Genomic DNA, 26,479 nt, shown 5'->3' on the forward strand with positions numbered 1-26,479 from the left:
AGTTCACTAATTCCTCAAATGTCGATGTTCACTCTTGCCATCTCCTGTTTGACCACTTCTAATTTACCTTGATTCATGGACCTAACATTCCAGATTCCTATGCAATACTGTTCTTTACAGCATCAGACTTTACTTCCATCACCAGTCATATCCACAACTGGGCTTTGTTTTCACTTTGGCTCCAGCTCTTCATTCTTTCTGGAGTTATTTCTCCACTCTTATCCAGTAGCATATTGGCACCTACTGACCTGGGGAGTTCATCTTTCTGGGTCCTATATTTTTGCCTTTTCATACTGTTCATGGGTTTCTCAAGGCAAGAATACGAAGTGGTTCACCATTCCCTTCTCCAGTGGATAACGTTTTGTCTGAACTCTCCACCATGACCTGTCCATCTTGGGTGGCCCTACACAGCATGGCTCATAGTCTCATTGAGTTAAACAAGACTGTGTCAGTAAGTTTTCATTAATTAGCTTTCATGTGGTTCCTAATAGCCTTGGTCCTAACATCCTGTGTCTCCCACTTCTAGTACTCCGAGTTTGCTGTCAGGGAGCTTCTTTTCACCTTTAGGCAGGTAGCCTACTTATGTTTGTGAAACAAACTCTACAAGTCATATTGGTCTCCTGGTGACTAATTTGAGCCTGTGGATTGAAGCAATTCCCTCTAAGTAGAATGTATCTAGTAAAGGCAGATATATTATGTAGCATTTTCAAGACTCAAGCAATGCAACCAGTCAGCCTCTATTTGATTCATCTGCTTGTCCCTTGGATGTGTCCCATATGTGGACCAACAATTTTGAAGGCAGACAGAAGAGATCCACATGGTTGGGCTAACTGCAGCCACACTGGAAGACTGAAGCTCTCTGACCTAGAGCCCTACAACATTATGTCCAGTTTTCCAGGCATTTCTGTGTGTGTCAGTATAAGCTCTAACCATCTTTAGAAAAATAATTCATTCAATGAACATTATGTGTGAGTCACTCTCCTAGGTGCTACAGACACCGAGATAAATATGAACAACAAATCTAATTAGGTCCCATCTGTTTTAGTTTTATTTTCATTACTGTAGGTGAATCAAAAAGGTCTTTCTGCCATTTTTATCAGAGAGTGTTCTGCCTTTGTTTTCCTCTAAGAGTTGTATCTAGACTTTAGGTTTCCCAGGTGGTGCAGCTGGTTATGAATCCACCTGCTAATGCAGGAGACACAAGAGATGTGGGTGTGATCCCTGGGTCAGGAAGATCTCCAGGAGGAGGAAATGGCAACCCACTCCACTATTCTTGCCTGGAAAATTCCATGGACAGAGCAGCCTGGTGGGTTACAGTCATAGCCTTACATTTAGACTTTTAACCAATTTTGAGTCTATTTTTGTCTATGATGTTTGAGAAAGTTCTAATTTTATTCTTTTACATGTAACTGTCTCATTTTCCCAGCACCATTTATTAAAGAGATTGTCTGTTATTCATTGTATAGTCTTGCCTTCTTTGTCAGAGATTAGGTGACCGTAGTTATGTGGGTTTATCTCTGGACTTTTTGTGTCCTGTTGCATTGATCTATAGGTATGTTTTTGTACCAGAATCATACTGTTTTGATTACTATAGCTTTGTAGTGTGGTCTGAAGTAAGAACACATGATTCTTCCAGCTCCGTTTTTCTTTCTCAAGATTGCTTTTCTATTCAGGATCTTTTGTGTTTCCATATAAACTAAAAAAATTTTTTCTTATGCTGTGAAAAATGCTGTTGGTAATTTGACAGGGATTGCATTCAATCTGTAGATTACTTTGGGTAGTACAGTCATTTTAACAATACTGATTCTTTCAATCCAAGAACATGGTATATATCTCCATCTGTTTGTGCCATCTTTGATTTCTTTCATCAGTATTTTGTAGTTTCATAAGTACAGGTATTTTCCCTCCTTACGAAGGTTTATCCCTAATATCTTATACTTTTTGATGCAATGGCAAATGGAATTGGTTCCTTAATTCCTGTTTCTGGTATTTTGTTGTTAGTGTATAGAAATGTAAGGCATTTCTGTGTATTAATTTTGTATCCTGAAACTTTGCCAAATTTGTTGATGAGCTCTAGTAGTTTTCTGGTAGTGTCTTAGGATTTTCTATGTGTAGTATCATATCATGTATAAAAATGCAAACTGCATACAGCAGCAGTTTTACTACTTCCTTTCCAATTTGGATTTCTTTATTTTTCTTCTGTGATTGCTATGGCTAGAGCTTCCAAAGGTAGCTCTCCAATAAAAGTGGAGAGAGTGAACATCCTCATCTTATTCCTGATCTTAGAGGAAATGCTTTCAGTGTTTCACCATTGAGAATGATGTTGCTTTGCGTTTGTCATATATAACCTTTATTATGTTGAGGTATGTTCCCTCTATGCCCACTTTCTGGAGAGTTTTTTTTTTAATCATAAATGTGTATTGAATATAGCATATATTTTTATTGCAGTCAGTCTACCAGTGATAACATACCACTTCACACACAGTGTAAGAACTTTACAAAAGTACACTTCCTGTTGTTTTTTATAGACCTTTATGCTATTATGGCCAAGTGTTAGCCAGGATGTGGAGGAACTGGAATTACTTTATTGCCATTGAGAAAATAAAGTGGTACAACCACCTGAGACATACAAGTAACTGCATATATTTCAAATCTATAATTTATTAGGTTTTGGCATCTGTTTTCATTCATGTAACCACACCACCACAATCAATATAACTGAAACATCCATCACCTCCAAAAATTTTCCTGGACTTCTTTCCCATCACTTTCCCCTATTATTTCCCTTTATTGAAACCCTCTCCCCTGGCCAACCACTGATTTGATGTCTTATATGATTAGTTTGCATTTTTATAATTTTATATAAATGGATTTATACTGCACATACTCTTATTTTTCCCTGAATTCTTTCACTCAACCTAATTATTTTGAGATCTACCTAAGTTACTGTATATACCAATATAGTACATTTCTTTCCATACACGATTATTTCAGTCTATGCATATAAAATTCATATATCTAGTCACATATTGATGAATGCTTGCGTTTTTTTCAGTCATTAGCTATGATAAACAGATCAGCTATGAAAGCTTATGAGTAACTCCTCAAATGGGCATATGCTTTCAAGAAAGAAAGAGTTTTCTCAAGTGGTGAGTGATCACACCATTATGATTATCTGGGTCATTAAGATCTTTTTTGTATAGTTCTCCCTTATATTCTTAAAGTTATAAGGAGTAGAGTCAAAAGCAGAGATTCTACCTCCCTCCACCCACCCTGCCCTGATTGCTTGACTTACTCAGGCCTTCTGGAAGGTCTAATTGGTATATAATAATGTTATAAATTTTTCATAGCTACTCATTGATTTCTCTATAAAAAGTCATTACTCAAAATTAAAGCAATGTGCCATCTTAGCAAGTCTACTTGCAGTGACAGGTTTCCTTGTTAGTTATGCTACACTTTAGAGCACTTTTGATAAAGTTCTTAATGATTTTCATGCCTGTTTTATATAAATGTTAGTGTTGTTTTCCAACTTAAGTATTGAGTTATTTGATGGTGAGGACCTCCTAAAATAATGTTGAGTATACAATAAGCCTAAAAATCTGCTTAATGGTTATTTCCAAATGATAACTTCTAAAGTGAATTTCTTACCAGTGAGTGTGTCTATAAATGTTTATAACATGTCTTTAAATATTTATAGACATAATTGTTTATTTGCACTATTGTTTCACCCTTAATTTTCTCTCCTTCCTCTCCCTTCAATATTAATTTTCCCAAAAAATTCCAAAGGTATGTCTTTCTTCTCTGTGCCAGCAACTTGAGCATTATCTGCTGAATTCAGGTTATTTACTTTGTTTAGCATCACCAGTATGTGTTTTCCTTTCAAAGGAACCCTTGCCAATGCATCTGGTCTTCATGATTTTACTTGCAGTTTTATGTCTCTACCTAGTAACTTTTGATTACAGTTGGATTTGAAGGGATAGTAAAGGGGACAAAATGTATTTTAACTTATTTAAAGCCTTGAAATAAGCAGTAGAATAACATTTTGAGCTTTTACTATGACCCAGTTTTGACAGAGGTAAGGGTAAAATTAAGAAAACACAGGATGGAAAATTTCCACTAACTCTGAGGGGACGTTTAGCATGTCTTCTAATTAGAAGATGATATATAATACCCTTTTTGATATAATAGATTTATTATTTTATGAAAGCTTAGTGAATGAATAATGAAAGTTGCTCAGTCGTGTCTGACTCTTTGCAACCCCATGGACTATACAGTCCATGAAATCCTCCAGGCCAGAATACTGGAGTGGGTATTCTTTCCCTTCTCCAAGGATCTACCCAACCCAGGGATCGAACCCAGGTCTTCTGCATTGCAGGCGGATTCTTTACCAGCTAAACCACAAGGGAAGCCCTATGAAACCTTACTATTATAAAATAATTAAGTTCACGTGTTGGGATAATTCCGTCAAAAATGGGACACTATATATTCTTTCTTAATATATATAGTTTATTGAAGTATAGTTCACTTACAGTGTTTCAGATGCACAGCAAGGTGATTCAGCTGTATATACACACATATGTTATTTTTGAAATTATTTTATATGTTATTATAAGATATTGAATATATTTCTATGTACTATACAGTAAACCTTTGTTGCTTGTTGCATATTTTTTTAATTAAAAATCTAGCATTCATACTAAGTCAAACAAGTGAAATAAAAATGTCAAATTTTTTAGTTAGGCAAAAATTCATAAGTTTTCTAAAATATATATATTATACATATTTATATATAAGTATACTAAAGCTTTTCTACTACTCTTGATAAAGGCTTAAGAAAGACTATTAAAAAAGGTGGAGAAAATGGTAAACATAAACCTAATTAAATGGGGTCACTGAATATGAAATAAAAAAGTTAAACAAACTAGATAAAAGTAAAAGATCATTGTTTAGTACAGTTGTTTTTAAGATAGCTACTCATTAGAAACATATTTGGAACTCTGGAGGAAAAAAATAAATACCTGGGCATTTGTATTTTTCAAAACATTTCAGCATAATTCTGATATGCATCTGGATTTTAAAAAGTGATTATAGGTTTTTCTATTGTAGTTTTGGTGATACAGAGTTCTCTTATTTTTCTGTTGACCAATCATGATACAGTGGTATTAAGTGAGTAATAGTTACATAATCATAATAGTGAAAGATGTCTATCAGTTTTCACAATCAGTAGGCAGACAAAAATAAAAAAATAATTACAATTGCAAGTCATAATGGGAACATGATTACCCTAACAGTATAGACTACATACAATTTGGGGGGTCAAGCAGAGTTATATGGAAATTGGAAGTGCCTGCATTGCAAATGTTTTCAACCACCTAGCTAGTCTGTGCGGAGAAGGCAATGGCAAGCCACTCCAGTACTCCTGCCTAGAAAATCCCATGGATGGAGGAGCCTGGTAGGCTACAGTCTGTGGGGTCGCTAAGGGTCGGACACGACTGGGCGACTTAACTTTCACTTTTCACTTTCACACATTGGAGAAGGAAATGGCAACCCACTCCAGTGTTCTTGCCTGGAGAATCCCAGGGACAGGGGAGCCTGGTGGGCTTCCGTCTATGGGGTCACACAGAGTCGGACACGGCTGAAGTGACTTAGCAGCAGCAGCAGCTAGTCTGTGTCTTTTAGTTGGTTCATTTTATCCTATTACTGTTTTCTTAGTTGTTTTAGGTTTATTTTCTGTAGGTCTTTCCCTTCTCTTATGTTTCCTGCCTTGAGAAGTTCCTTTAGCGTTTGCTATAAAGCTGGTTTGGTAGTGCTGAATTCTCTTAACTTTTGGTGTCTGAACAGCTTTTGATTTTTTCATAATTTCTGAATGAGAGTCTTGCTGGGTAGAATATTTTTGATTGTAAGTTCTTCCCTTTTATCACTTTACATGTATCATGCCATTCCCTTCTGGCTTGTAGAGTATCTGTTGAGAAATCAGCTGATAGCCTGATGGGAGTTCCTTTGAAAGTTACTTGTCATTTCTCCCTTGTTGCTTTTAATGTTTTATCCCTGCCTTTAATTTTTGTCAGTTTGATGACTGTGTGTCTTAGGGCATTCCTCCTCAGGTTTATCCTTCCTGGGACTCTCTGTACTTCCTGGCCTTGGCTGATTATTTCCTTTCCCATGTTAAGGAAGCTTTCAGCTATTATATCTTCAAATATTTTCTCTAGGATCAATGCCATTCTCCAGTGACTTCAATTTAGTAAATCTGGAATATTTTTGTTATTTAGTGCTTTTCTTTATTTGCCTTCTAATACCACCATCACTAATTTCTTCAGTATCTTTGTTAATGATCAGACTAGGTTTTTTATAAATGCACTCATTTTTTTAATCTCAGAATTTCTTGTACTTGCCAAGTACAAAGTGTATTTTCAATTAGGACATAAACAGGATTTTGTTATATGGAGCTAGTAGTAATGGCTAGATCAAGCCACATGAAATTGCTGATGATTTTTTTGACCTAAAAAATTATAATTTCTTATGGTTCAGCCTACAGTAATATCTTATTTTGAAATTAATTCTATCTGAATAATCAGTTATATATTTATATCATCTGGAGTTATAGTGTTTTTTATACTTTTTTTGACTTAAGCTATGTTTGTAGTTGATTCATGTCCCAGGTGACCCAGTGGTAAAGAATCTGCCTGCCAATGCAGGAGACTCAGAAGAGATGGGTTCAATTCCTGGGTCAGGGAGAGCCTGGATAAGGAAATGACAATCTACTCCAATATTCTTGCCTGGAAAATTCCATGGACAGAGGTGCCTGGCAAGCCACAGTCCATTGGGTCACAAAGAGTCAGACATGACTGAGCATGAGCATGCACGTGCATGCACACACACAGTTGATTAAACTGGATCCTTTCGAAAGTCTGAAAATATTCAAATGGATGGTTTTTTTTAATGTAATTTTTTGGCTAAATATTCATAATTAAGTTGATCCAAATCTAATTTTCAAGACATTTGAGTTTATATTTTAATGATGAAAGGTTGTTACTATAATGAGGACCAAAGGCAAAATAACACAGGTGCTGTCGAGTGGCTTCAGCAATGTGGTGTTTCTTTTCTTTTTGAATTGCATCTCTTTGTATTTTCCATAACATCCAGCAAAAGAATCCAGAGAGGTCTGACATATACCCAACATTACTATTTACGAGTTCTTAAGCTCAATTGTTATATTCCCGATAATTGGTTGAGCTTAGATTTAAGTGGAAAAGTTAACTGGAAGGCAGCCTTTCCTAAATTTCTTCTCTCTTTTTTTTTTAACAGTGCCTTGGTCATTTGTGCAGAAGTCTTCCACAAGCTTCTGCACTGTTTCTGTGTTGCTGATGTTTGGATTGAGAGGGATATTAGTTAATAGTATTTACCTTTATGATCACTGCTTCTGTTTCAAGTGTGGTATTCAGATAAGGTCTGATAAGGCAGTTGGTATAACTTCAGTTTGCTGCTGACTTTCCAATTATTGCACCAGAGTTCCTCTAGAGAATAGCAGTTGTTCTTTTCTGGCAAAGAGTGAAGGGGAGAATTTAAGAGAAAGGTTACTTAAGTGCCAATAAAAATTCATGCTGACTGATTCTGTTCTCTTGCCAGGGACAGATTCTGGCTATTTATTTTAACCCTTTGTCTCTGGCAAGAAATAATCAAAAGCTCTTTAGAGGTCTCTTTGGAGGAGGGAATTTTTCATTAGTTTTATTTTTTTCCTCCTTTTCAGTTGAACTGGTGTGGGAAAGAGGAAAATATTGCACACATATTGTATATACGTATGTCATTCATATATAAAAGATGTGCTTCCTAAAAGTCATTATAATATGAGAAAATATATTTAAATTTTCTGATTAGCAAAGATTGAAAAGTGATAGTATTCATACTAATGATTGTATAGAGAGACAGGTATAAGTATAAACACATATATGCTTTCTGCAGAATATTTTAGTAATGTGAGTATATGTTAATTGCTCAGTCATGTCCAACTCTTTGAAATTGCATGGACTGTAGCCCACCAGGCTCCTCTCTCCATGGAATTCTTTAGGCAAGAATACTGGATTGGGTAGCCATTCCCTTCTCCAAGCCATCTTCCCAACCCAGAGATTGAACCTGGGTCTCCTATTTTGCAAGCAGATATACAGATATGTGTAACTGACATAATTTCCAAACTAAAAAATCCACTTTTAATAATTTCTCAGACTAGAATATTTTTACAGTAGCATTGCAGTAATATATTGGAAGCCACCTAAATAGCCATCTACCATCTACTATAGGAGATGAATTCAATTAGGATACATCATATAATTGAATATATCATATAATAATTAAAAAGAATGATGTACATGTGTATATGTCAGGATGGACACAATTTATGAAGATTCTAAATGGCATGTGGAGTATGATCTCGCATTTATAAAATTAAATACAATTATATAGATCAAGTATAAAACCTTTTAAAGGTTAAAAACTAACATTAACAATATATTTCCATTAAAATATTGACAGTAACATTCAATGAGTAAAGTAGGGCACTGAATACATTGTGATATAAATTGTTCTTATTACAGTGGAAATTGGTAGAGGGATGCTCCATCTTTGTGAAAAAACAATATTTTTTTAAAAGTTTTAAAGCATCCATATATGTATACAGAGTGGTTATATCAGTATTAATGATAATAAAATGGTTCATATTTTAAAGCACTGTTATCTTTTCAAAGCACTTTTATACTCATAATTTTCTTTCCAAATTACTCATTGTGTTATTACAAAAAATATTTATTATTCTCTATCAGTTTCCTTTCCTCAAATAAGGAAATTAAATGATACACTCTGAAAAAAATGCTTTTAGCATTAAAGAGTTTTATCTATGACAATGCAAATGTTAAGATCTGTCAGGGAAGGACGAGCCAATGCTAAAAGGAGTACGAGCAAAGAAATACTGTGAATTAAGTAACATATTTCTTTATGGCGTTTTCTACATGAGTTTGGCATATATGCTGGTCATTTACCTGTTAGCTATACCATTTATTCCCTGAAATGTCTTTGGCATGCTCTTTATGTCAGGGAACTGAACTCTGAAGGCCAGATTTCCCTGCCGACTAGATTTTGCTATGAGAAAGCATTCCTGTAAGATCAAAGGTGGGAGATGGGAGAAGCCAGAGTATGTTTTTTCAACATATGCCTGGGTCTCTTCCATGTTTCAGTCTCCTGCTGGATGGGACTTTCCTCTGTGGTTTCAGTTCCTGTCTGTCTTTTCCCCCTTGTGTGAACGTTTCCACTGGTGATGGGAATGCAAAATGGTGCAGCTGCTATGGAAAACAGTATGGAGTTTACTCAAAAATTTGAAAATAAAACTAACATATAATCCAGCAATCTGACTTCTGGGCATATATCCAGAAGAACTGAAATCAGAATCTCAAGGAGTTATTAGCACTTCCACGTTCAGTGTTACTCACAGTAGCCAAGAAGTGGAAACAACCTCACTGTCCAATGACAGGTGAATGAATAAAGAAAATGTGATACGTACATACAATGTGATATTATTCATCCTTACAAAAGAAGGAAATTCTACAATATGTGTCAATAAGGATGAACTTTAAAGATGTTATGCTAAGCCAGTTATAAAAAGACAAATACTGCATTATTCCACTTTTATGAGACATCTGAAATAGTAATAGTAACAGAATCATAGACCAAAATGATGGTTTTGGAGGCTAGAGAGAGTGAGAAATGGGAATTTACTAATCAACAGGCACAGAGTTTAAATTAAGCAAGAGAAGTTTAAGGATCTGCTATACACTGTGTACTTACACCCAATACTGTACCTTATACTTAACATTTTGTTAAGGAGAAAAAAAAATCTAATTCCCTAGTGGCTCAGTGGTAAAGAATCCAACTTCAGTGCAGAAGACATGGAGACATGGGTTCACTCCCTGAGTTGGGAATATACCCTGGAGAAGGAAATAGCAACCCACTCTGGTATTCTTGCCTTGGTAATCTCATGGACAGAGGATCTTGGTGGGCTACAGTCCATGGAGTCACCAAAGAGTTGGACATGACTGAGTGGCTAATGTTATTGAAATACTATGGTACCATCATAAACACAGACATATAGATCAATGGAAAAAGAAGAGAGACCCCTGATAAAAATTTTCATCTAAAACTTTGTTTTAGTAGTTGAATAAAATTTTACCATATCAGTATGAATCAAGTATTTAATTTTCAGTGTTTTGATAATTAGGCTAACTAAATTTTCCATATTTTGGAAATTTGCAGTAATTTGTCCTTTGCTATTAAAGCAAAATATATGTTTGAATTATGTAATTAGCTGTATTAGTTAGCTGGTCTAATTAAAGCCGTCTAAGTGCCCAGCATAATTCTGTGTTTTTTATATATTTAATCATGTTTAAAAGATTATTATTGATGTTCTATAACAGTTTTATATATTGGCCTTGAAGGCCCAATGTAATCACATAACAAGCCTGAAACCATTTTGCTAGTAAGTGACTCAAATGGAATTTAAATCAGGGAGATCATTTTTTCAAGTTGGTTATTATTCCATTATGCCTATGAACATTGGCTTGAAAGTAAGACGAAAAACACAATTTACCATATAAATCATAGACCTTGGGATATCAGAGTAGAATAAGACAACCATAAAGCAATGGCAACATATACTGTTCCGGCTCATTAGAGTTACATTATCTTTTGGCCTAGGTGAGTAATCATACCATCATGTTTATCTGGGTCATGGGGATCTTTTTTGTATAGTTATTTTTGCCAGCTCTTCTTAATATCTTCTGTTTCTGTTAGGGCCATACCATTTCTGTCCTTTATTGTGCCCATCTTTGCATGAAATGTTCCCTTGGTATTTCTAATCATTTTGAAGAGATCTCTAGTCTTTCCTATTCTATTGTTTTCCTCTATTTCTTTGCATTGATCACTAAGGAAGGCTCTTTTATCTCTCCTTGCTATTCTTTGGAACTCTGCATTCAAATGGGTATATCTTTCCTTTTCTCCTTTGCCTTTCACTTCTCTTTTCACAGCTATTTGTAAGCCCTCCTCAGACAGCCATTTTGCTTTTTTGCATTTCTTTTTCTTGGGGTTGGTCTTGATCCCTGCCTCCTATACAATGTCAGGAACCTCTGTCCATAGTTCTTCAGACACTCTATCAGATATAATCCCTTGAATCTATTTGTCACTTCCACTGTATAATAGTAAGCGATTGATTTATGTCATGCCTGAATAATCTTCAGGTTTTCCCTACTTTCTTCAAGTAAAGTTGCAATTTGGCAATAAGAAGAAGCGTCACTATGAACAAAGCTAATGGAGGTGATGGAATTCCAGTTGAGCTATTTCAAAACTTAAAAGATGATGCTGTGAAAGTGCTGCACTCAATATGCCAGCAAATTTGGTAAACTCAGCAGTGGCCACAGGACTGAAAAAGTCAGTTTTCATTCCAGTCCCAAAAGCAATGCCAAAGAATGCTCCAACTCCTGCACAATTGCACTCATCTCACACGCTAGTAAAGTAATGAACAAAATTCTCCAAGCTAGGCTTCAACAATATGTGAACCATGAAATTCCAGATGTTCAAGTTGGATTAAGAAAAGGCAAAGGAACCAGAGATCAAATTGCCAACATCCGCTGGATCATGGAGAAAGCAAGAGAGTTCCAGAAAAACATTTATTTCTGCTTCATTGACTATACCAAAGCCTTTGACTGTGTGGATCACAATAAACTGTGGAACATTCTGAAAGAGATGGGAATACCAGACCACCTGACCTGCCTCTTGAGAAACCTGTATGCAGGTCAGGAAGCAACAGTTAGAACTGGACATGGAACAACAGACTGGTTCCAAATAGGAAAAGGAGTACGTCAAGGTTGTATATTGTCTCCCTGTTTATTTAACTTATGTGCAGAGTACATCATGAGGAACGCTGGTCTGGAAGAAGCACAAGCTGGAATCAAGATTGCCGGGAGAAATATCAATAACCTCAGATATGCAGATGACACCACCCTTATGGCAGAAAGTGAAGAGGAACTCAAAGGCCTCTTAATGAAAGTGAAAGAGGAGAGAGAAAAAGTTGGCTTAAAACTCAACATTCAGAAAACAAAGATCATGGCATCTGGTCCCATCACTTCATGGGAAATAGATGGGGAAACAATGAAAAGAATGACAGACTTTATTTGGGGGGCTCCAAAATCACTGCAGATGGTGACTGCAGCCATGAAATTAAAAGACGCTTGCTCCTTGGAAGAAAATTTATAACTAACCTAGATGGCATATTAAAAAGCAGAGACATTACTTTGCCAACAAAGGTCCGTCTAGTCAAAGCTTTAGTTTTTCCAGTAGTCACGTATGGATGTGAGACTTGGAGCATAAAGAAAGCTGAGCGCCAAAGAACTGATGCTTTTGAACTCTGGTGTTGGAGAAGACTCTTGAGAGTCCCTTTGACTGCAAGGAGATCCAACCAGTCCATCCTAAAGGAAATCAGTCCTGAATATTCATTGGAAGGACTGGTGCTGAAGCTGGAACTCCAATACTTTGGCCACCTGATACAAAGAGCTGACTCATTTGGAAAGACCCTGATGCTGGGAATGATTCGTCCTCCGGAGAAGGGGACGACAGAGGATGAGATAGTTGGATGGCTTCACCAACTCAATGGGTATGAGTTTGAGTAAACTCTGGGAGTTGGTTATAGACAGGGAAGCCTGGCATGCTGCAATCCGTGGGGTCACAGAGTCGGACACGACTGAGCCACTGAACTGAACTGACTATCTTCTGCACTACAGATCATTGACACACAGTTTATCTTCGGACAAGTTAGTTTAAGAAAACAAAATGCATGTCACCATTTAAAGAAAAGTCAGATTTAGAAAGATAATGCCTTTAATCCAATGTCCAATAAATGTCAAACATTTTTCCAAAGTGAATCTTTTTCCCAACTTCAAGCATAGGTTAAATTTCAGCTATACAAGTAGCCACTAATTGGCATATGCACATTTGTAATAATTAAAGAACAATAATAAAAAGGAGTATGATTTTTCTGACCAATGATATTTTCTTATATTTTTGGTAAATAATTTTTTTATATCTAATTGCTCTAGGTGCTAGGAACTGGGAAAAATGTTTTTTAGGGAATGTTCATACAGAGGTGATCTTTTATCAGGTATTGAGAGGCAGGTAGATGTTCATCACGTAGAGGACTAGGGAAAAGACATCCTTACCCAAGAAACAATAAAAAAAGTGTCTGAGATGGAAAAATGTATGGTGAACCAAGGGAGGTGGTGAGTAGAAACCACCCTTATTGCACACAATCTTATACTCACACTCATTTATGTTTCTTCTATTTTTTGAGACAGTAATTTGATCCTTCTGTTTTCTATATATGCTGTTGCTTTTTAAAAAAATATATATTTGGCATATAAATTTAAGGAACAGCAGGTTGATTTGATACATGTTTACTATAATATGGTTGCCATTGTAGCATTAACTAGCTCCTCTATCACATATCATGATTATCAAAACCTTTTTGTCATGGGTAAAATTAAGGTCTAGTCTCTTAGCAGATTTGATGATTATAATATCATTGTCGCTATTCATTATACTGTGCATTAGATCTTTAGGACTCATTTAGCTACTATTTTGTACTTTTAAATATCATCTCTCCTATTTCCCCATCTTCTAGGTCCCTGGTAAGCACTATTTTGTTCTTTCTAGTTTATTTTCTAGATTTCACATATAAGTGGTATCATATAGACCTTCCTGTTTTCTGATCTCTCTCCCTAAATGGTCTGTCTTTTCACAGCAAAATTGACACGAAGAATTTTTCTAAACAAGAAAATTTCTTACTTTTTACTTTAACATAACTGATTTTTTATCATCTTTAATGTCAAATAATACTTAAAACAGTTATTAAAATAGTTTTAATCTGTAATATTAGTACCTGTGAAGGAAACGTTAGATATAAAAAGAGAACAAAGGGCTTTGAGGTATTAATGATCCAATTGTAGGGCTGTAAGGTAGAGCAGGAAAATTGGTGTATCATATAAGATTGGTGTATCTTTGTCCTTTGGTTCTTTGATCTATTACAGTACTAGAATAGATCTACAATATCTGACTACTACATAGAAAACCATCAGAAAAACTTAAAAGGGACATGTTGAGGACTGGTGTTTTTTTCTTTCTTTCTTTTTTTTTTTGTCAATTCAAATTCTCATAATTAAATGCCCTTGATAAATGTAGTAGGAAAAGTCATTGTGCACTGGCACTGGTTTTGGACTTAGAGTTTGTCTATCTGCTCTAATACAATTGAAAGATAATAGGGTTAGGGCTCTTGATTCAATCACAAGACACCTATACTGTGATGGAAGCGGGTTACATAATTCATAATAAATCATTGAGAGGAAATGTGTGCATCAGGTGTCTCACATATTTTCATTTGGTGGGTCAGAGTTTAAGGAATTAAGCTGTAACTAGAGAATTTAATTCGGAGAAGGCAATGGCAAGCCACTCCAGTACTCTTGCCTAGAAAATCGTATGGACAGAGGAGCCTGGTGGGCTGCAGTCCATGGGGTCACTACTCGTCGGACATGATTGAGTGACTTCACTTTCACACATTGGAGAAGGAAATGGCAACCCACTCCAGTGTTCTTGCCTGGAGAATCCCAGGGATGCCGGAGCCTGGTCGGCTGCCGTCTATGGGGTCGCACAGAGTCGGACACGACTGAAGCGACTTAGCAGCAGCAGCAGCAGCAGCAGAGAATTTAATTACTGTTTGAAAGGCTGCTGCTGCTTTGCCTCTGGATGGTTCTTGCAAGTTTCTGACTAATGATTTTTTCATTCAATTCCCTGCCTTCCAGCTTGAGTTGAAAGAGATTATTTATAATTGTTAGATTTTTAAAAATGCAATATTGTTGATTATAACTGAAAAAGATAAAGACTAAAAAAATGTCACTAATCTTACCACCTATATTTTGAATATAACCTTACAGATTGTTTCAATGCATACATATGTGTATATATGTATATAAACTCACATTTATATATACATTTAATATCTATCTTATGTGTCTATTAACAAAATCTGATACAATGACATTTAAAATATTATAGAAATTTTATTTACTGTACTTAAAATATATAGCTAGAATTTTACAGATTCTTAAAGAAAAAGAATATGATTTTAATTGCAACTTCATTTGCTATTGGTTTTTTTCTTGGTATAGTTGCTGTGTGAGATTATTTTAGTTGCTTCATTGTAACTAGTTCAACTATATATACAGTTCTCATTTTTGAATGACTCTTTGCTCATATACTACTTTCATAATGACTTCCCATCAGAGGATGACTGTTTGAGCAAGAGATTGTTGTTCTATTGAAATCAGGCTTTATTGGCTTTATGAAATTCATGAGCATCTCTTTAGGCAAAACAGTCCTTCTCAGAATAGATTAAACTTTGATAACTTGGGTTAGGGGCTTATTTTTGTTTTTTTTAATTTGTTTTTTGTCTTTGTTTTGCCTTAATTATAGGAGATATGTATTTGGACTATATCCAGGAAACTAAATATCAAAAAAAAAAAAAAAGAAAGAAATTGCAGTGAGACCATTTGAAAATTTGGTATAAGTAATTATCAGGAAATTAGCCTTTTGGATGACTGCCAAAAGAAAACTGACCAAATAGTGATTGGCTGTGCAGAGATTAGGGTACCTGCAAATTGAAAATAGAAATAAAGACAAAACAGAACATAAACACACATCATAATCCTGAGTTCCAAAGAGTGAAATGCTTTGTTTTAACTTGGGAATGAATAACTTATTCCCATGGAAACAAAGCCATTCCTGTCTTTAATAATGAAAAAACATAAAATTGGACATATTAACTACTCTTTAAGATGCACATTGTTCTTAGTTAAGAAAAAAGTACAATGTAAATTGTCCTAAGAGTGCTTATTTTATTTACCAAGAGTTTCTGCAGCAAAATATCTTATTCTCCTCTTCTGGGAAAGGCAAATCACAAACTGGTGAACTAAAACAGGAATCTTTGTCAGCTAATTAATCAAGGTGGAAATGATCTAATAGAGTAAGATTTAATGGGAGTTATGTGTGATAGATTTTCTCATGTATAAAAAATCATTCTGTCAGATTTTCCTATATGAGCATAAAGTTTCCCATCTAAATAATAAACCTTTGTATTTTCATAAAAGTCAAAGTTTGTGAAACACATGCTAAATAGTTAAGGAATACAAAAAACACAGCAAGTATAAAAATAGTTCAGTTCAGTTCAGTCGCTCAGTCGTGTCCGACCCCATGAATCACAGCATGCCAGGCCTCCCTGTACATCACCAACTCCCAGAGTTCACTCAAACTCATGTCCATCGAGTCGGTGATGCCATCCAGCCATCTCATCCTCTGTCGTCCCCATCTCCTCCCACCCCCAATCCCTCCCAGCATCAGACTCTTTTCCAGTGAGTCAACTCGTCGCATAAAGTGGCCAAAGTATTGGAGTTTCAGCTTCAGCATCAGTCCTTCCAATGAACACCCAGGATTGATCTCCTTTAGAATGGACTGGTTGGATCTCCTTGCAGTCCAAGGGACTCTCAGGAGTCTTCTCCAGCACCACAGTTCAAAAGCATCAATTCTTCAGCGATCAGCTTTCTTCACAGTCCAACTCTTGCATCCATACATGACCACTGGAAAAACCATAGCCTTGACTAAACGGACCTTGGTTGGCAAAATAATGTCTCTGCTTTTTAATATGCTGTCTAGGTTGGTCATAACTTTCCTTCCAAGGAGGAAGCGTCTTTTAATTTCCTGGCTGCAATCAGCATCTGCGGTGATTTTGGAGCCCAAAAAGATAAAGTCTGACACTGTTTCCACTGTTTCCCCATCTATTTCCCATGAAGTGATGGGACGAGATGCCATGTTTTCTGAATGTTGAGCTTCAAGCCAAAATTTTCACTCTCCTCTTTCACTTTCATCAAGAGGCTTTTGAGTTCCTCTTCACTTTCTGCCATAAGGGTGGTGTCATCTGCATATCTGAGGTTATTGATATTTCTCCTGGCAATCTTGATTCCAGCTTGTGCTTCTTCCAGCTCAGAGTTCCTCATGATGTACGAGTTAATAAATTAAACATTTTAAACCATTTTGTATATAATCAAACAAAATGAACTTGGTAGATTTTAAAATTATTCTTCCACTGATTCAGTTAGAATATTAAACTTCTTATTAAGTCATGATTGTAGCTTAGTCAGAAAGAGATTTCATTCAACAAGAATTCCAGGAAGAGGCGTTTGAGGGCTAGTATGGAGAAAGAAATAGCAACCATCTCCAGCACTGCCTGAGATATCTCATGGACAGAGGAGCCTGGTGGGCTACAGTCCGTGGGGTCGCAAAGAGTCAGACACAGCTGAGCAACCAAACAACAACAACGATAACGCTATTATCCCTTCAGAGTGAAAAGCTTAATCTATGTTCCTCATTTTTCATCTTCTGTGGAAGATGTTCTACATCCATGTTCCAGAGGAATAAAAGAAGAAAATAGAAGAGACAGAGCCAGAAGGCTTTTGCTTATATTTAATTGTAGAACTATGTCAAGTGGTCATCTCTAGTTTCGAGGGAGACCAGGCTATTGCACAGAAGCAGGAAAGGGAAGGAGGGCTTGAAAAATTATTGGTGAATTTCTTTTATATATTTTCTCCACGTCCTTGGTTCTACATCTGGCGGGGGGGGGGCTTCCTTGACCAATGTGCCAATGCCTGCATTGTACGCAGAAGCTGTTGAAAGTAAATGAAAGAGGGCTCTAAAAAGGATTGAAGGATCTATGAAACCATAAATTGGGACCGTCCTAGGAAATTCAGGTTTATGGTCTTCCTAGCTGGGAAGAGGTTCTACTTGGAGTCCACTTCCTACTGCAGTGAGTTCAAGGACCCAGAAATTACTTTAAATAAAGCCTGTAGCAACCCCGGGGCACATTTAAAAATACCATGCCCTGGAAGTTTTATCAGACTTCCAGGAGGTGAGCTTCAAGACAATTTTTAAGTAACCACATACTCCTGGAAAATTTACCTCATTATCACTGGCTCCTTTGTTCTGATCAATTCCTTTCTCTTAACCTAATGGCTGCTGCCGCTACCCCTGTAACACTGTATGTCAGGGTGCAGCACCATTAATCTGATCTTTGCCATTAAGTTCCCTTTCATTGTCACTTAGAGACTTCCTAAAGAAAGGTGGTTGAAACACCCTGGGGTAACAGTTTTATCTATTTTTGAAGTTGCACTCAGAAACCTCTGCTTGTATGCATACATTTTGTATACAGAAGCAGCTGGCAGTCCTCAACCCTGTGTAGTTCCAAATTGTGATATTCTCAGTTGTGTGGGACACAAGCAGAGTGACCTCTTTTGGAATAGCTGTGTTCCCCTTGCATCTCTGCTTAAAGCAGTCGAGCTATAGTTTGAGTGCATCTCTGTCTACCACAGTACATTTTTGAAAGCAGCAAGGCTTAGTGAGCATATTCCAATATTCTGAATTTTACTCATACCATTCACACTAATAAAAAAACTTGAGTTGGTATGTGGTCACGATTCTAAAGTATAGCAAGCAACAGTTTGACCAACTGTTTCGCTATTGCATTACAAAATGCAGTGGCTTTGAAGCCTGAGGTAATTAAACCTCCAGTGTTTGCCCTTATCATCTCCTCCACAAAGTCAATTCCACATTTTAAGTTCTATTATTGTAGCTGTCTTCTTTCTTTAAAAACTATCACATTAATCGTTATTGTTCATTGCAGCCAACAGAGTCCACTCTAGTTTATGCAGAAAAAAAAATTATTTCATAGACTCAGATTGCTCAAGAATTTTTGAAGAGGCCAGAGGCCAGCCTCTAAATCAACTGTGCAAGTACAATGTCCAATTATATCATGAGACTTCTTTGTGCAAAAAAAAAGAAAAAAAGAAACACATTTACCACTATTGATCAATTATTTGTCCCTCAGTACTAAATACCAGAGACTCTATGACAAAGTGCTAAAGACCACCACCCTTGTTGCCAAAAGAATTAAACCCCACACAATATAACCACTGCCTCACTTTGCTCAATTTGAGTTCAGGTATTGCTTGAATTCAGGTCAAACATCGGGACCATAACTACAAAGGAATCTAAGAATGTGATTTATCAAGCTTAAGTTTTGAGACAATGAGGAACATAAGGAGAAATATAGCCAAAATAGAAGGAGAATTTTTAGAGATGTTGGGCATCCATATGTCATGACTTGTTTTAATAATATCTCATGTTTTTAACTGAGATTTTTAACTTATTAGGCAGACTATGTTATGCCCACTTTCTCAATACCCATTGCAATTAAATTAGCTTTATGATACATAATTTTCTGAGCATGGACATGTTACCATAGATAACTGTTGCAAATAGGAGATATATCATAGAGAAAGCACCCCACAGATTTCTGACCCATAATCAGTTATATGTATTTCAGTTAAAAGAAATAGAATGGAAGGGGGCAGGATTTTCTCTTATTAACATTACTTAACAATTGCAGCCTTTTTTCAATGTCTCTGATACCTGCAACATCCCATGGATGGAATGGTCCATGGGAAATCTTATTTACTATGCAATATGGTATGCCTTTCTGGATTAGATAAGATTAAAATTGCTAACATCAAATGACATTTAGAGAAGTTAGCAATGGTTATTAACTTGTCCACATCTATTTTCAGTGAGTGCCATAACTCCACAGATCGAATCAAAGTCAGAGTGTGGGATGAAGATGATGACATCAAATCCAGAGTGAAGCAACATTTCAAAAAGGAGTCAGATGATTTTCTGGGACAAACAATTGTAGAAGTGAGGACCCTGAGTGGAGAAATGGATGTCTGGTATAATTTAGGTGACTATATCTACTTGAAACATGTTAAAATTCCAGAATATCTGTGACAGGTATTATATTCCCATATTGGTAAAAATAACCAGTGCCTTTCTAGAACATTTACTTGGCCTTTAGGCAGGTAAGTTTCATTAGAAAATAAGGTGATAATTATTTAAACTTGATATTATTGAAAGATACTGACAAATTTGAGATGAAAAAAAGTCTTTCAAGGAATCAAATGGGTGTCTTTTAGGAGAAAAATATTATTCCATTCTGAATTTTTAATTCATAAAGTATAGCTTCAAAAAAATTTGCCAAATATATAGAAAACAAATAACCTGTGACTTAATAATGTCTGACTTATTTCTCATTTCCTGTTAGTCCTTTAATGAATTTTGGCAATAAACAAAAAGTACATTTTAGATATCTTTCAAAGATGTTATGAGTAGGCTTTAGTAAGGCAAAGCTGGTTACCCTTATGCTTGCTCTGATGATGAAGATATGAGAATGTTTAATTGGTATAATTTTAAAATGGAATTTTATTATTGTGCCAATAATTAAATAAAGACATTTTAATTTTACTTTTCCCACAATTGAATAATAACCTAGAATCTTTAGTGCTGATTTAATAACAGTAAAAAGATATGGATCACCTCATTTTCTGTAAAGGACATGATCTAAAAATATACTTATCATATTATTGGAAATGTTTTAATTACATTTTTAAGATATGGTGGTGAATCTAAGAAAAGTTTACATACTTCCGGGATTATGAAATGTTTGATTAGGATATCTACTTATTTAGCAAATTAAAGAGTGCTTTTCACTTTTTAGAACCTACATACTTCAAGTAATAGAGAATTTTGCAAAGTAAAGGAATGAGGTTACAGAATTAATGGCCATCTGGATTAATAAGGAGAGATATATAACTGAACACAAATGATTCAAGCTAGAATAAAAACTCATTATCAAAAATATTTTATTTTGAAGAAATCTCTCTTAAAATAATGCTTCTCCATTATTGACATAGAGTTTTTGCTTCACTTATAATGATAATCCTCCTGTATCTTGTTTATACTATTAAATAGCTTTATACATGAAAACAGAGATATTAGGAAAGGGTAAATTTCAAACCATTAACTCTGCACAATTCTCACAAGTTGTGTTTTAATTAAAGAGCAATTTAATTGACTATACATGCACTTTTGTTTTCCTGTGATAAATTAGCTTGTTGTTGAATTGAGTTATAATTTAGAAGAGAAATTCCTCAAATTATTCTTTTGACAAAATATACAAGGGTATAGTCAGTTTGCAAAAGAGTTTGAGTGTGCTTCTAATAAAATCTGCCACCCAGCTCTCCTGCAGAAACTGTCCTTCAGTGTATGGAGAGAAAAATACAATGCAGGCCAACATGGATGCTTGTGCCTGCTCATCCTCAATTAACACTTTTGTGCCATCATTCCTGATGTTTAACCTTTAGAGGGAAAACAGGTTTTAGCTTTGTATAAAATCCACAATGGGTTCAATCCCTGTTAGTAACATATTTTCATTGTTTGTACAGTGTTACTCCTTCCTCAACACTCAGAATTCATTTTACCATGCAGAGGAGGAGTTAGCCAAAAGTTCTGAGTATCCAAGAAGAGCCTGTGTCCCATGAATCCATTGTGATGATGGTACTTAAAATGTTTCCCTGGGGAACATTAAAATGTGATCCTGGGGAAAGGTCTGTGACAAAGAGGTCTGAAGACTTGACTTTCTCTTCGCTACAGTAGACAACTTAAGCATTTGTTGAGAATCAACTCTCTCCTAGCCAGTAAGAGAAACTCTCATAATCCCAGCATTAAGAGAAGACTCTTAGCAACACAGTGACTATTAACTATTAACCAGGAAAAATCAGCAGACATTCCACAAGAAGAAAGTAGACTTCTTGATTTAACTGTATCTTATTGTAGTAATGCTTAGAAAGAGGGGCAATTAAAGAAGTCTTCACCACTGACTTGGTGTGGCTTTCCCTTTTCATCTTTGGTTTTTTAGATGGATCAGCTTGATGCATTATGTGTTTCATCAGGGAAACAGGTATCAGTCATATGTCCCCTACCTACATTCACACCCTAGAAATTTTGTGGCTATGTTTATCTTTCTCTCAAAGCTACCCCTAAGTTCGTATTAGATGCATATATACATACATTACACACATTATTTGAATTGACTACATATTGACTCCATTCAAAGAAAGAAAGAATCTAACACTCATAAGTAAACACAGGTTGTAGACTATAGGTCTTCATGAATCACTGACAGAGAAAACTATTAACGGTTGTTTTTGCTGGAGCTTTGATTCATTTTTTTTAAGGACAGAAAGAATGGGACTTTTTGATAAAATACTCTCCTGATTAATTTTATCTTTTATTTATTTTGCTTTTAATTGCCCAAATAATTAATTTTTATCGTCTTAACTGATCTAGTACATGGAAATTTGTATTAGAATGGTAGAATCGTCTGATTAAGCTTTTCTATTTGAAATACCTATATCACATTTTGACTATCTCAATGACCTAGAGACACATTACTTTAAATTGTATTTAGCAGAATCATTATTGTTAATCAAACCTGATCTAGAAAAATGACTTTTAGCAATATAAGTTTTTTTTTAAGCTTTTGAGAACTTGTATAAGAAAAATGATATTGTCAAAAGTGACTGACCAATTACTTTCTGCTTTATCAGAGAAACGGACAGATAAATCAGCTGTGTCTGGGGCCATTCGACTGAAAATTAATGTGGAAATAAAAGGAGAGGAGAAGGTTGCTCCGTATCATATACAATATACATGTCTACATGAGGTAAGTAACTTGAATTACATTAGTAATAAGACCTAGAAAAAAATTGCATTGATTAGAGATAATGCAACAAACTATTTGTTTTAAAAATAGGGTTGAATTAGGTTTGTGAAATTGTCCCTAAAGTTCTTATTCTTTACAATAGCAAGTAATGTGCTAGGGTATCACAAGACTATATATTGCCCCCTGAAGAGAGGGCTGGTTGTCTTAGAATGAGGTTTAGAACAAGCATATGAGGCAAGTTTTAATAAACAAGGCAATGATAATGAACAAGTAGAGCAAATTACCATCCTTCCAGGGAGGAAGAAGATTGTTAGGAAGCATTCATTGAAGAAATAAGTCGTGATATTTTGGAAGCATTAAATCTATAGTATCAATACTTTAATGATGGAGGAGAAGATCCAAATCATGCTAATTTTTGAGAACTCTGAGTTAGTGTTCAGGTTTTGTTGAAGATTTAATTAGGACTATTGTCTATTAAATATGAAAAATCTGATGTTGTAGAAATGTCTTTGGGGAGCCAATGTAATTAGCAGTAAATTTGTCTGTCTTTTTCTGAGTATAACAGAGGACTTCATACATACTGAACCCTCCTCCATTTTGACTACCCTTTCCACAAACATATCTGGGTAGCGAGTATCAGAATGTAGGTTTGCACCCATGAATAGTAGAGAATATACTATCCAAAAAGAGGATCGTGGTTGGCTTAGAAAGAAGTAGAGACCACTCAGACTGAATCAAAAGGGGAGATGCACTAGTTCCCTTTTGTGCTTCAGTGTCCATGCACAGACAAGTAATCTTGGGCTTCTACAGAATGCTTTGCAACTGAAAGCTTAGTCTGACATGTCACCGGAGCTTTTCCATGATGCAAATGAGACATCCCATGTATCAAAAAATATGTGGTGAAGCTGAGGACCATACCATTCCCCCTGTTCAAAGAGGTATGGGGAAAGTACCTTCCTAAGAAACAAAGATAGCTGGGAGAATCATTGCTCTTTGCACATGATTTTTCCTAAGTGTATCTATGAAAATGTATATGTAATTACTTGCATCTCCCTTTCACTAAAGAAGGAAACAGGAACAGTATTTAAGTCATTTACACATTGCACAGTAATTAGAGATAGAACCAAGACTTAATCTCCTGAGTACAGACTAGCCAGTGATAATCCATCAAGGAATGTGGTTCACCAAATGCAGTGCTCTGTGACAACCTAGGCGAGTGGGATGGGGTAGGTGGTAGAGGGAAGCTCAAGAGGGAGGGGACATATGTATACCTATGGCTGATTCATTTGATGTATGACGGAAACCAACAAAATATTGTAAACATCCTTTAATAAAAAATAAAATTATAGCAAAAAAAAAGAAAAGTGGTTCAGTTTTTAGACCAATAGCAATAAATCTCTTGAACTGGCAGGATAGGGAGCCAACTCTGGCCATAAAATGTAGGCAGAGATTTGGAATGACAGGAATAGCATCATGCTTTGCTTTTCAGAGTCTTTTCTGTGGGTCCAGGAACCCAAAAGAACTGAAATCCAGTTCAGAAAGGGTTCTTCAATAACCCATGCTGCAGCAGTTTCTAAACTTCTTAGAAGCAAAAAGGAATTGTATGTAGTGATTTCTTTTTCATTACAAAATTGTAAAAATACTTATTTTCAACCTGAATTCATTTTCATGACTTGTACCATTTTGCAGCTGAAGTGCTTTAGTTTTATTTGCATATCTAGATTTTGTATTAACATAGTCAAAACACATTATTCATCCAGAGCTTTTTAATTTACTGAGAGCTCATGAATGCAAAATATGTGCTAGCATGTAGAAATGTTTACTTGCAAAACCATTTACTTCCTTCTAAAATGATACACTGTATCTGAAACATTTAAATCATGATTCTGTGTAGACCTAGACAGAAATAAAATCAGAATTTGCATTAAAATGAGATTCAGTAAAATGAAAATCTGAGATATTGCTCTTGTTTATAGATTCTGATGAAACATTAGATGCAATTACAATATAAGTGTAATTTACTCAAAGTTACAGTTAAATATGTCAGGCCTAGTCTGAGAAAACTAAACATTTGAAAAACACTTACTTTTAGAATTTGTTCCATTACTTGACTGAAGTGAAAGCTAATGGTGGAGTGAAAATCCCAGAGGTCAAAGGGGATGAAGCCTGGAAGGTTTTCTTTGATGACGCCTCTCAAGAAATAGTCGATGAATTTGCCATGCGTTATGGAATTGAATCCATTTATCAAGCTATGACGTAAGTACTACAAAATCTTTGCATGTTCAAAAATCTATGTTGAAATCCAAAGGGGAACTCTTTCTTCAAATGAAAAGGGGAACTCTTTCTTCAAATCAAATGAATTTTTAATTTAATAGATAATCACAGTTTGGATGTAATTTATTAGATGCTGGATACCCTCTCTGTTGCAGCTATGAAGTATTAAGGATTTGGTAACTACCATCATCTTCTCAATTCTTATTCCATTCCCATGTGCTGTTCCTTGACTAAATTAGCAGCATCTTGGAACTTAGAAATGTAAATTTTCTATCCTTCTTCATATCTTCTGAATCAGAAACTCTGAAGATTTTAATATGCCCAACAAGTGGTTCTCATGTACACTAAAGTTTGAGAACCGTAGCCTCATTTGATATTTGAGAAAACTAGAGCCTGATGATTAAAATGTGTTGTCCAAGGTTACAAATCTGGGTAACATCACAAACACTTCTAGAGTCATTCTGGTATCTTAACCCTAACTTTAGACTATATCCTTCCTCCCTATATTTATTTTGGTGCTGCTAATTTTGTTAACCCAAACACTGCAGCGAATAAGGTCCTTTAAAAGTGATCCATACAGACACACACCCTTTAATGAGGAGTTTCAGTAACAATTTAAAATTGAATTATTGCTTGTCTAGAGTTAATCTTTTGAAACCTAGTCTAAGTTTGTAAGTGCATTTTGTTCAGATATAAGCCATATATAATATGTAAACTATTTATATATATGTATATATAGGGCTTCGGTAAATATCCTGTAATGCAGGAGTCGCAGTACACATGGGTTCATTTCCTGGGTTGGGAACATCCCCTGGAGGAAGGCACAGAAACCACTCCAGTATTCCTGCCTGGAGAATTCTGTGGACAGAGGACCTTGGTGGGCTACAGTCCATTGAGTCGCAAAGAGTCAGACGTGACTGAAGTAACTTAGCACGCACATACATATATAAAAGGACTATTCTTTCATAGAAAATCTTCAAGGTTTATTGCTCATAGAATTTAATGAACAGTCATATTTCTAGAATATCATTTAAGAATGATTCTTTGAAACTTTCTGATTGCGCATGCTTTTTCAGTTTACAGAATGTCCTAGTGCTAAATGTCAAAAGCTTATATATTTTTAGGCATGAAAAGTACTTAGGGGTCAACCGGTTGAATCTGTCTCTGAATCAGGAAGCACTTTTTGCATCCCTTATTGGTTGTCATCATTTCTTTGTTTGCTCACCTGCAGTGATAGGGAACTCAATTCTTTTTTTCTTTTATTTGAAGTATAGATGATTTACAATGTTATGCTAATTTTTACTTTCTGGCAATGTTTTTTTCATCCAGTCAGTAATACACATGTAAACATTTTAAAAATACTCTTTTCCAGTATGGTTTATCCAAGAAGATTGGATATAGTTCCCTGTGCTACACAGTAGGACCTTGTTGTTTATCCATTCTAACTATAATAGTTTGTTT

General features: G+C 35.5%; 1 protein-coding gene across 2 annotated transcripts in view; it reads left to right on the forward strand.

Moving 5' to 3' along the window:
• The window catches only part of UNC13C (unc-13 homolog C), a 691,503-nt gene that overhangs the window by 336,407 nt on the left and 328,617 nt on the right, over positions 1 to 26,479 (forward strand). For both annotated transcript variants that reach the window (XM_055436715.2, XM_088839621.1), the window contains 3 exons: positions 19,755 to 19,924; positions 22,629 to 22,744; positions 24,837 to 25,000. In XM_055436715.2, the coding sequence (XP_055292690.2) occupies positions 19,755 to 19,924; positions 22,629 to 22,744; positions 24,837 to 25,000 (450 nt within the window). The remainder of the gene's footprint in view (positions 1 to 19,754; positions 19,925 to 22,628; positions 22,745 to 24,836; positions 25,001 to 26,479) is intronic.

The sequence above is a fragment of the Moschus berezovskii genome, chromosome 9 (genome assembly GCF_049115385.1).
Source record: "Moschus berezovskii isolate FMDL1 chromosome 9, NW_MosBer_1.0, whole genome shotgun sequence".
NCBI classification, from domain to species: Eukaryota; Metazoa; Chordata; class Mammalia; order Artiodactyla; family Moschidae; genus Moschus; species Moschus berezovskii.